Source organism: Macrosteles quadrilineatus, unplaced genomic scaffold (genome assembly GCF_028750875.1).
Source record: "Macrosteles quadrilineatus isolate MER2022 unplaced genomic scaffold, UCM_ALF_1.0 Scaffold_3__2_contigs__length_128488019, whole genome shotgun sequence".
Classification (NCBI taxonomy): Eukaryota; Metazoa; Arthropoda; class Insecta; order Hemiptera; family Cicadellidae; genus Macrosteles; species Macrosteles quadrilineatus.
In genome coordinates, this window is record NW_026542596.1 from 18668610 (window position 1) to 18681497 (window position 12888).

At 33.5% G+C, this 12888-nt stretch overlaps 1 protein-coding gene across 1 annotated transcript in view; it reads right to left on the minus strand.

Annotated features, from left to right (window-relative positions):
• Window positions 1-7980: 7980 nt before the first annotated feature.
• LOC128991039 (adenylyl cyclase-associated protein 1-like) overlaps window positions 7981-12888 on the minus strand; it is a 96555-nt gene continuing 91647 nt past the window's right edge. Inside the window, exon 11 of the mRNA XM_054413751.1 lies at window positions 7981-8917. Coding sequence (XP_054269726.1) covers window positions 8834-8917 — 84 coding nt within the window. The 3' untranslated portion in view covers window positions 7981-8833. The remainder of the gene's footprint in view (window positions 8918-12888) is intronic.

Sequence of the window (12888 nt, forward strand, 5' to 3'; positions counted from 1 at the left end):
AAAAATAGAGGGGCTACTGTACGTACAGGGTGAGTTTTAATGGCCCCCCCCAACTTTTTTCTACATTTTTTCAAATATCAATCCCAGACCACTTCCAAACATTGTTGGGTAGTAAGAAGTACTTAATGTTGACAAGGTGGTCATTTCCGGCCGCCATCTTGGATCCGCCATATACCGTCTCTGAATTTCATGGAATATGGAATAGGCAAAATACCCCCACCACAGCAAACCTGCAGATTTGTGAGTTTCCATTTCCCTGATCTGATTTTCAATTAAATCAATTTCAATAACATTAGGTTTCATGAGTACCTAGGTTTTCTGCTACAGGGAGATTAATAAGAGTCAATTAATATATTAATAGCTTAGTTAATAAACGGTATCAGCATTCTGACACATACTTTCTCCCATAAGTTTGTCAACAACCTTTATCATGTGTAAGCGGTGAGAGTGAATATACGGAAATGGGATTTGTACAATTTTCTTCAGAATTTAAAGGACTATAACATACAACATTTTTATCAAAATGTTCGAGCCAATTTTAGGAAAATCTGATTTTCCGTTATTTTATGTGGTTTTTTTTATGGGAAAAGAACATAATTTACAATAACTATTGAACCGTAATTTTAACAGAAATGGGATTTGTACCATTTTGTTCAGAATATAAAGGAATATAACATACTAAATTTTTATCAAAATCGTTCGGGCCATTTTTTGGAAAATCCTATTTTTCCGTTATTTTATGGGATTTTATGGGAAAATCCCCATTAAAAAAAATTTCTAAAAAATGAAAAAAAACTATCAAAATTGTAAGGACCATAACATACTATGTTAAATCAAAACCGGATTTTTGTCCAAAATCAAATTTTTTGTTATTTTATGGGGTTTTTATGGGGAAATAACATAATTTACCATAACTTTTGAACTGTAATTTTTACAGAAATGGGATTTGTACCATTTTGTTCAGAATTTAAAGGGCTACAACATACTAAATTTTTATCAAAATCGTTCGGGCCATTTTTGAGAAAATCCGATTTTTCCGGGTTTGTTATGGGAAAATCCCCATTAAAAATCAAAATTTCAAAAAAATGAAAAAAAAGCCTGGAGATACCATGGATTAGAACCTACATACCAAATTTCATCGAAATCGGACCACAGGTGTAGTCTCTAGCTCTGTACACATCCAGGCACACACACACACACACAGACATCACTTCGAAAACCACTTTTTTGGGTCCAGGGGGACTCAAAACTCAAACTCGAAAATTTTGACGAAAACAATACTTTCTCCATATACTATGGTATAGGGGGAGAAAGTAAAAATAAATAAATTTGCCAAGTTTCATTAAGATATAATCATAAACAAGCAAACTAAAACAGTTTATGTACCTTATAATACCCGCCGCAACAAACCTGCAGACTAAGCGAAATTCCATTTGCCTGATTGGATTTACTCTAAAATATCTCATTAAAAATACCACATTTATTCCCCATTTAAATAGCATTTGTTTAACGAGTAATTAGGTTTGCTGCAACAGGGAGGGTAAAACGTGTTTTTTTTTAATTTTTAGTAGTTTAGTATGAAATGAATAAATTTTCTAGATTTGATCAAATTATGTCTATAAACAAGCAAAATACAACAGTTTACTCATTCTCCATAAGAATAACATGGGAATTTTAAATTTACAATCTGTTTTAAAATTCTTTTGGTAACCGTTAGCGCACATAATGACACCTCAATATACTAAATTATTTGTTTTTTTTAAGCTCCACAATATGGTTTGGAAAGAAATTGCTAAATCTTATGTTCTGTGGGTCAAAAATGGGAAAAACCAATTTTCACCCCATAAAGCCCCCCATAAAACCCCATAAACCCCCGTTCCCATAGTCCGATCATGCTGGTTCGCATAAAAAAATAATTGGCATCTTCTACCTTTGCATACTTGCCAACTGTCATAAAAGTTCAGTCAAAATTATGAAAGGATAAAATAATGAGATGTATAATTAAATTTTCAAGTTCAACAAGGCCAATATATAATTATTTTATTTTATTTATATTGGCCTTGTTGAACTTGTAAATTTAATTATACATTGCATTATTAATTGCCAATATCTACAATAAAAGTAATAAAGGATAAAATGTTAATGAAAAACATATAAAATGGTGGATGTCTGTTAACAAAGCGATTTTGTAAAAAAAATCTATTCCGTATTTTCTTCTTATTTTGATCCAATTAATCGATTTGTAAATTTTGTCCTTGCCTTTTTTGAACACACTGTATATGTGTGTGTCCGTTAGCAAAAATTATCCGATCTTAATGAAATTTGGTAAAAACGTGTAAACCTAAGTTTCTTCGAACAAGTTCGCGAACCACCGTGGTCGAACCATGGCAACAGGGTTTTTGGGGTGATTTAAGGGGTAAAAATTGGGGGTTTTTATGTTTGACTCCTTTTTGACCCTCAAAACATGAAATTCCCTAATTTGTCTGCACGGAGCGGTGGTGGGGGGTTTTTTGATCTGATCCACGATCCTCGGAGTTGCACTGGCTGCCTAGAAGCTTTACTACCACAGTGGGTTAGTACCAGTACTTAGTACTTAGCAGCATAGATTAAGGGTGTTTGGTCAAAAATTTGATGTCTTATTTTTTTTATTGCTCAATTGTACTAAAAATGAGAGATACAAATATATAAGACAAAATTATTTATTTTGAATATCAAGCGAGATATGGAGCTTGAAAGTAGTAAATTTGTCATCTTTGGTACCAGTTCACAGTGAGAATGGGTAATGTGATTCTCACCAAAATTTGCATTCAGGTGTGGAAAAATAAGATAATAATCACTAGCTATTTAAAACTATAAATTTTCAAATTTTTTTTCATACAAAATTTTAAATTAGATTTCTTTTAAAATTGTGTACTAAAAAAGGGGAGATGGGATGGATATGTCCTCCCGAAATATTTAGTTTTTTATTAGTTAACATAAATAGTATTAGCTTGAGCATATTTTAGAGCTCAAATAGTTTTTAGGCTTTAAATTCCACATTTTTCCGGGGGGGGTGGGGGGGGGGACTCCCAGACCTCCCTTTTTTTATTCCATATACCCCCTGACCCCCCCCGTGGTCATCCACCCCGAAATGAAATCCTGGGACCGTCACTGAATGTCCAGTTCACATCTTTACTTATGAAACTTGTTATAGTTGTTAATTGTTCTGAGGCAAACTGACAATTTAAATTGTTAAAATAGATCTATTCCATCTATAAATGTTGTTATAAATTGTTGCTTTATTAAAAAAAACCATGAAAAAATCGCTCTGCTTAACTGGCTTTCATTGCTCTGAAAGCAATCCTAGTTTTAAAAATGGCTAATACACACTGTTACACAGAACCAGGTACTACAGACATTTTTATGTAAGCCAACATTCCTCATTCCTGTGTTTCAGGCTTTAAGGAGAGTAGGTCCCAATGAATACAAACCATAGGTACATTGTTGCTTAAACAGAAAAATACTCTTTCAAATTGTGATTGTTTCTGTAAACATATTCAACATCAGTGTTGTGTGAAATAAATTATTTTTATTTGATGCTTCACTGTCATAAGGAGTTGAATCAGGGCAAACAATTATTGCTTAATTCATATCCTTTACCTAAATCATATTTAGGCCCATCAAACATTTTCAAAACTTGACGCCCCATCATCAATCAGAAGGTGACAGTATTTGAACTGTAAATCTATGGTGTTTTCCTGACCGGGCTTCAGCCTAACAGCTCATCACACAAATAGCAGACTACTAGTAAAACAAAACACCCTTGCTAATTAGCTTACCACTCAGGTTGCAGCACATGTAATTTACAGCTTTTAGCTGTTGAGTTATGCTTGCGCTTGCATTAATAGTTGAATAATAAGTAAAGGTTTGGTTATAATGGCTGATATAGGCTACTGCACTTTGGGGCTTCAAGCCTTCATCACTAATCATGCATCAGGATGGTTCCTAGCATTTTTACCCTAAATAAACTACTTGACCACAAAAATTGTTTCATCGACTAAAAGCAGAAGGAAAATAAATAACCAAGTTATATAATTTAATTAGTTTCTTTAAAACTGTAATACATGTACAATACTTACTATTTATCAATAATTAAATATGATATTTATGAATGAAAACATACACCGTTATTTATTTGTTCACAATAATATATTAATTATATTAAAATGTCGAAACACGCAGAAAAGACAAGAACAGCACAAAAGACCAGTAAAAACTGGGTAATTGAGCCCATGTGCTGGCACTACTTACTGTACAATACAACATGTAAAATATGGTAAGTAAAAAAATAAAACTGCAATACTACTCATGTTCCATAAAGTTAACAATAATTATCAAATAGTCACACAATCGGGTATTGCAAAATAACACATGGCAATCCACTTCAATAAATAGAAAACTCTTAGGGGCGGTTTGGGAGCTCGAGCCCAGCTAGTACGCGCCTAGTGTTGGACGCGCCTAACTTTAGTCCCCGGACCAGAAACCAGGCTTGGGAGCTCGCGCCTAAGTTGAAATGGTCGTAGATCAAGTATAGTCGCGCCTAAGTTGCAGCGCAGCTAGATGGACAGGGAATCGCGGGGAATTCAGGTTTTGACGTTGGCAACGGCCATTACAGAACCCATTACCGTTGACAACAACAAAAGATGAACACTTATTGAAGATGGATACAATTTTATCTTGGTATATGAATGGTGGCTAATTAGTAGACTATGGTGTATGTTTCTGCATTGTACCATTGCAAAAATGTAGTTTTGTAAGATCGTTGTTTTACATCCCAATGACTGAAGAACCGTAATTGTTTATATTCTTTAATTAATTATTCTTTTAAGATCTACCTTTATTTTGACTTTACGATTTATAATTATTTAATCAGTTGTCCTTAAGTACTACTAGTTGTATTTTAATTACTACAAATTATAAATATGTACAGAACAACATAGGATTAACATCGGAAACTCGGTTTCATGCAATAAAAAGCTTCAAAATGAAACATTAATTTCCCAGTATAATATAGGGGTATTGAAAAAAAAAATAATAAAAAGTAATTGCGGAGGTTATGATTGTGTGAAGCCAAGGTAAAAATAAAAAAAATCTTTTAATACAGTACTTAGAAAAGATTGTGGTCAATTTAAAATCTTTTTTTACATGAGACACTCTTTTATCTAATTTTCCTAGAGAAGTATCTTTTACCGTAGGTAGCACTTGGTTCTGGGACCGATACAATTTTCCATTTTTATGTCCCTAGAGGCCAAAAACACTGTTCGTTCAAAATTTTACATATGTATAGCATATATATAAATGTATTATATATACGTCCATAAAACTTGAGTAATTTTTGTCTGATTTTGATCAAATTTGGCATAAAAGTGTTAGGCTCGATTCTCCTTAACGAGTTCGCGAACCAGCATGATCAGACCATGGGAACCCGGAGTTGTATAGGATAAAAATAGTTTTTTCTCAATTTTAACCCCTATAACATAAATATTTGTCTTTAAAATATTTTAAAGAGTAATTTCAAGAGTAAAGAGTAAAGTGTGCTTTAAAGAGTATAAAAAACAAATTAATATCTTAAAATGTTTTGTACGGCTATTGGCTACAGAGACTATTGGTAAAATTATAAATTTTAAATTCCCATGTGATTCTTATGGAGAATAAGTTAACTGTTCTAGTGTGGTCGTTTATTGATATATTTTTATAAAACTTGGCAAATTTATTTATTTTTTATAATCCTGTTAATATTTTGTTAAAAAAAACACACTTTATTACCCTCCCTGTAGCAGCATACCTACACCGTATGGTGCTTGTTTAGGTGCTTGTCAAACCTAAAGTTATTTAAATAAATTTAATTGAAAGCTCTATTAGGTTATTTGGAAATTCGCTTAGTCTGCAGGTTTTCTGTGGCGGGTTATTGATATACTGTATATATTTTCTCATACTCCAAATAATCTAGGTACTCCATTTTGATTGTAACTAGCACTTGGTCAATGACACTGGACTGAGCTCTATCACAACGCAATTAAAAGATAACGATTATGACTGTGAGCTATTTGCAGTTTTTTATGTTTTGTTTACTATCTCTTCACTCTTTCGTAGGGGGTGAGTGGGGGGTATGCATGTGGTTGCTAATTATTTCCTTACTAATAAAATATTTATAATTAAGGTACGGGTGCTTATAGCCAAACTCTCAGTTGAAAGAAATTCTATTTAGGGTCCATATTTGTATTGCAGTTAACAGTAAAAACAAAAACCAAATAATCTTTCGTTAAATTTAGCTTTCTGCAAGATTTTCGTTTTATTTTGAACAACAGAAAACTAAAAAAAAAGTTTTATCAAATTTACTTTGAGAGTAATGAAAATGTTCGGAATTTAATAACGAATTCCAATATAACATTCTTTTAGTTAATATGTAAACAATTAACTTGCTAATGAGCTAATACCGGCATGATGTCGACTTAGACCTGCCCCCTGGCAGGACTAAAGTTGGGGACTAAACTCACTGATTTTTATGACGAAAACATATCTCTTAGTCCCGAAAGTGGTCTCCCAAACCCACCGAGACTATCTCTTAGGCTGGCGCCTAGGTCTACTTGACTCCCAAACCAACAATATTTAGGCGCGAGATTATCCCTGCACAAGTTAGGCGCGCGCCTTACTGATCCCGAGCTCACAAACCCGTTTTCGAGGCGGCAGCCTAAAATACCGGAAATATCCGGATTTAGTCGCGGACTAGCGCTAATACCGAGCTCCCAAACCGCCCCTTAAACTATTTCAGGGTTTTAGGTCAATACCTTTATTGGTTACAATATGTCCAAATTAAAAGAAATGTTTAAACAAATTTTAGTTAAAAAAAGAAAGCAACTTGGCTTTGGAATAATTATTGAGGAGAAAGGAAGGATACACAACTAACTCACCTGAATAAAGAGTCCCAGGAGGTCAATAGAACACATAGAAATTACACATCAAACTGATATTTTGTCCCTTTCAGGGGCTTCTTCAGAGGTAGATGGTAGAATGGCAGTTACGGTTTTCAGAAATATCAGTTTTATGTGTAATTTCTATATGTTCTATTGACCTCCTGGGACTCTTTATTCAGGTGAGTTAGTTGTGTACATTTCCTTTCTCATCAATAATTATAAAACAAATTTTAGTAACACTGATTGTATTTGTGATTTAAATGTGCTGATACTTGACCTGGAAATATTTTCAGTAAGGAAAGGCAGTGTATATAGTTGAGTTACTTAGATTAAAAATGCACTTTATACAGCCTCTTAACTAACTTTTCAATATTAAGAACAAGAACCCTTTTATTCCTGAACAATTGATTTTGGTTGAGAGAAGTAGGTGTTACAAACACTGCTCTATAGAAACAATTGTACATGCAAAAGTAATTGCACAATGAAAAAAATGAATTTATAAAACTGTTGTTATATTTCTGGCCAATAAAAGATTGCTCTGTTGTTGACCGTTGCATCTATTTTGCCACATCTAAATTTGATTGATTTGACCTGAGTAAAATAAAATACTGCTACTTGTATTTAACACTTCAATAATTTATCAAAACCCCTAAATAATCTATTACTTATTAAATATGAACAGTTATCCTAGACACTTGTCTATAGAGTAAATATTAAAATGTAGTAAATCTCAATTTGACAATTCCTCAAAAGCATTTCATGGTCAGTCTTGGTAAATGTTATACACAGTTGTTCAGCTGAAAAAGTGAAAATGCACAGTTTACTCTTACAATGCATATTACCCACAAAGTATGCTCAATAATTCAATGCATTATAGATTGTTTAAACCCCTGTAATTAATTTAATAAATTATATTTACTACGTTCATCATGGAGATTTAAAGCCACAAGTAAGACAGATTGAATAGTTCTTTGGAGAAACAGAATAAGCTGGTTGGAGATAACAGATTTGGACTATCTATTTATCCCCCCCCCCCCCATAAATAAAAAAACAACTTTTGATTTGGTAAATAAATTAGAGTTAAGGTTTTTGGTGGATATATCCATTTTGAGTCCCCCTGAACCCCAAAAAAGTGGTTTTCGAAGTGATGTCTTCCCTGTGTTTGAGTCTGAGTGTGTGTGTGGAAGTGTACAAAGCTAAAGACCAAACCTGTAATGTGGTGTTTTTTTTTAATTTTTTTGAAGTGCACATTTTAAGCTGAATGCAAATGCAGGATCTGGATGAGTGCAGAATGGAGTGGATGATCTGTGTAGCTTTTGTTACCTACTAAGATCAGCTGTTTCCTTAGGCAGGACCATTTCTTTAGCCCAATCACTGATAGCTGGCCTTGTTTCGAACCACCAAAGAGCTACTAGCTTTTATCAAGATCGAACCAGTGACCTGACACTACAACCACTCAGTTACCCAACTTCTATTCTAACTAGAACTTGAAATACATCATGACTCACTTTATGGGCAAATACAGACGATTTATAAATAAAACCTTTATATATATATAATTTTGGCCCTATTCTCACTTAAAACTATGGTTTAACCGCATCAAACAGAAAGTTGCGGCTGTCAAACTAATAAATAAAAATATTCATTACAATTATTTGCCAGCAATTACTTTTAGTTCACATTTAAACATATTCCAGTCAGTTGACTCAATTTTCCTTTTCTGAACGTTGTCTCCAAAGAACTATCAGAACTGGAAGTGTCCAAAGCGCATAAGCAGAAAGGAATACATACCTCAAAATAATATTAGCTTAAAATATTACAAGCAGCTAAAAATAAATAGTACGCAGGTTCACAGCCTCCTGACACTGAAAGAAAGATGATTAGCCTTTGCTTTCCACAACAACAGTGTTGAGGCCAGACTTGCCCACCGTCGTCTTGAACTGCTCTGGGATCGGAAATTCAGCCTGCAAAAAGATAATATTATAATTTGAGGCAATTTTTTAATCCTTATTCACTAATAATTCCCTAAGCTCTTTGAAATACATGAAATATATTGATTGAAATACTAAACAAAGCTTAAGGGACTTTGGGATATATTGAGAGTAGTAGTTTGAAAATACAAATACAGTAGATTTCTGCTGATCTAAATTAATTTTAAACAGAGGCCTGTTCCGATCAGCATATATTAGGTGGAGTTTTCCATGTAATTCTGTATATTGACTTTATGAGGTGTATTTAAGCTACTAGTGGTAAAAAATTTAAGAAATCATATATACAGTACATAGTACAGTGTCTTTAACTGAACTGTAGTGAGACTTAGATTGAAGTTTTAATCGATATGACTAGACAGTTAGTTAATTAGTTTTTATTATTTCTTCCTTGGTCCAGTTTGGATTTTGGATTAGCTGGACTCTACTGCATAATCATAGATTATTAATGTTTACTTATTAAAATAAATAATACAAAATTTTGTTACAACAATTTCACACTATAGACTAATAAAATAACAGGCTATTAACATGTGACTGTCCCTTGCAGCATTTTCAACCATGCCTCCCCATATTTTGCTAGGTTGAAAATACCTTTAGTCGAGTGAAACATTATAACTTTTGTCCAAAGTGAAAGTTTGTATTCTGCTCAAGCTAAGGAGGAACTCTTTCCAATTTAGGTAAGACCTTTTTGGATAACAAAAATAAAAACCATTACAAACTTGACAAAATAATTGATGTGTTTAACTGATGTACTGACTTAAGACCATATGTGTATATGAATTAATGATCACCTGTTATTTTGTATTTGCTTTGTTTGTATTAGTTTTTCTGTTTATGTTAAAGATGTAATTTATTCATATTATAATGTCCATAATAGTTATGTTAGAAAAGAACATATGATGTTTCCTTGGCAACAGAGTTTAGTTGTTTGTTATATTTTGATGAAGTAAGATGTATACACAAATCTAAGTTTTTTCATTCTATCAGTTTTACTATTAAATTAACTTAATTTTTGATCCACAAGACGCCTTGTTATTTTAGACGATATTTCCAACATGGTAGCAGAACAGAGTGGTTAAATTAATTGAGAAGAAGTTAATAGAATAGTGAATGATGAGTAATGAAAAACAGATTGAAAAATTAAAAGGGACTGAGAATTTCACAACATGGAAAATAGTCATGAAGGTAATCTTAGAATGTGAAGGAGTTTATGGAATTGTTAGTGGAGAATTCGGAAAACCAACAGCAGGTACACCAAATTATGACGAAAAATTGGTAAATTGGTCAAAAAATGATGCAAAAGCCAGAAAATATATTGTTTTATCCCTTGAGACGAATCCTCTACTTAGAGTAAGCAATTGCTCTACAGGAAAAGAGATGTGGGAGAAACTTGTCCACATTTATGATGTCAAGTCAACTGAAAATATTGACATATTGAGAAATAAGTTCCATAACATTTCTTGGGAACCTACCCTTGGAATGAATGGTCATCTGGAAAAGTTTGACGAAATCCAAAACCAATTAACAATATACGGTAAGCCTATTAATGAAGACGATTTGTGTGCTCGACTCCTTCAAACTCTACCAAAGGAATATGATCACATATATGTGACTTGGCACGACTCACCAAGGGAGGTGAAGACATGGGACATTCTACAGAAGAAATGTCTCAACTTTGAATTACGTCTAAAGGACAGAGACGAGATGGATGTAGCAGTAGCCATGGTTTCCAAAATAAAAGTAAGTTCTAAACAGCCAAAATATATGGGAGCCAAAAATGCCAAAAAGGGAGACTTGCAAAAATTAGGAGCGATAAAATGTTTTTCATGTGGCAAAAATGGTCATCTATCTAAAAACTGTCGAACAGGTGTAATTTGTTTTAAGTGTCACACAAAAGGACATAAATCAAATGAATGTACCCGTGAGATACAAAATGCTGCAATGATGACTCGATCAAATCTAGAGGTAGGCCTAATTGATAAGTCATTTTTCAGTGAATGTGACAACTGGATTGTTGACAGTGGTGCTTCTCACCATGTGACAAACCACAGGGACTGGTTCGCCACTTACAAACCATTTGATACTCCTAAAAAGATGGACAGTGCTCGCCAAGGTGTTCATATTCAGGCCTTGGGGTCAGGAAAAATAGACGTTATGGTTTTTGATGGTAAACAGTGGACTTACAGGTATTTCGATGATGTTTGGTACTGTCCTGATGTTGCTTGTAACTTATTCTCTGTGAGGAAAGCAGGTGAAAAAGGCATTCACCAGACAGTGAAAAACAATGGTAAGTCATGGGTGTTTTCTCAAAATGGAACAATCATTGCTTTGGCTATGTTTAATACAGCTAATCAATTGTATAATATGGTTGTTAAGGTCATTCCACCAAAAGAATCATGTTTTATTTTGAAGAAAATAAACAATAACGATGATAAACACTACTTTAACATTGAAGAGAGTAGCAATGATATCGAGCATGATCCCATTGACAGTAGGCAATCAATTCTAAATGATGAGACCAGAAATCAGCTTGTTGACAGTAATCAGGACAATATATTCCATGAAGAAGAGCAAGATATTGTGTATCCAGGAACCAATGATACTGATGAGCAAGACATGTTGTGTCCTAGTGATGATAACGCTATTCAAGGTGATGTATTACAAGATGAGACTTATAACCTGAGAAAACGTGATGGAATAAAAATACCTATGAGATATAGAGATGATTCTGTCATGTGTGTCAGTGACAGAGATAAAAATGAGCTTTTAGCTTCTGCAATACTTACAAACGAAGTACCGGAAAATTATGATGAAGCAATTAGATCTGAGCATGTCGTCGATTGGAAATCCGCTATGGATGAAGAAATAAATCCTGTAGCTCGGTTTAAGACGATGCGAACTATGTTAGGCTATTCAGTTCAGTACAGTCTTGCTATCAAACAGTTTGATGTTAAAACAGCATTTTTGAATGGCAATCTTGATGAGACTATTTGGAAGAGTAAGCTTCAACGGTGTGTTTCCCAATCTTCAATGGAAGAAAAATATGTTGCCACTAGCGAGACCTGTAAATCCCTTCGTCTTGTGAAAGAGATTGGCGCAATTGAAGAAAAGTCTATTCCTATACTACATGTGGACAATCAAAGTGTGATTAAACTTATGAACAATCCAATGTTCCACGATCGCTCTAAACATATTGAGACGAGATACCATTATGTTCGACAGTTGGTCTCTGGGAAACAGATCACTGTCAGATACATTCCAACAGAAGAACAAACCGCTGATATTTTAACAAAGGGCTTATCATCATTGAAACATGTTAAAATGAAAACTTTCATTGGGATGGTGACCTCTTAACTAAAACTTATTTTTCTAAAATGTATTATGGACATTACGGGGGTGTGTTAAAGATGTAATTTATTCATATTATAATGTCCATAATAGTTATGTTAGAAAAGAACATATGATGTTTCCTTGGCAACAGAGTTTAGTTGTTTGTTATATTTTGATGAAGTAAGATGTATACACAAATCTAAGTTTTTTCATTCTATCAGTTTTACTATTAAATTAACTTAATTTTTGATCCACAAGACGCCTTGTTATTTTAGACGATATTTCCAACAGTTTACATTAAAGTATGAGTTTGATTCAACTGAACTAATTTAGTTATTATTTGAAAATGTAACATTGGCGACGAGGAAAACAAAGAATGGACGGACAAGAGTTAAATAATCTAAAGAAAGCACGAGCTGTAGTAAAAGGACAGTTGAAGAAGGCAGAAAGATTCCAGTCTCAAGGTAGTCTTACAGTGACAGAGGTGAGTGTTAAACTCAAAGCAATTGCTGACCAGTGGGAACGTTACAAAAGTATTCAGGACCAAATTGATACATTAACCGATGAAGAAAACTTGCACCATGAAATAGAATGTAGATGTAATGTTGAGGATA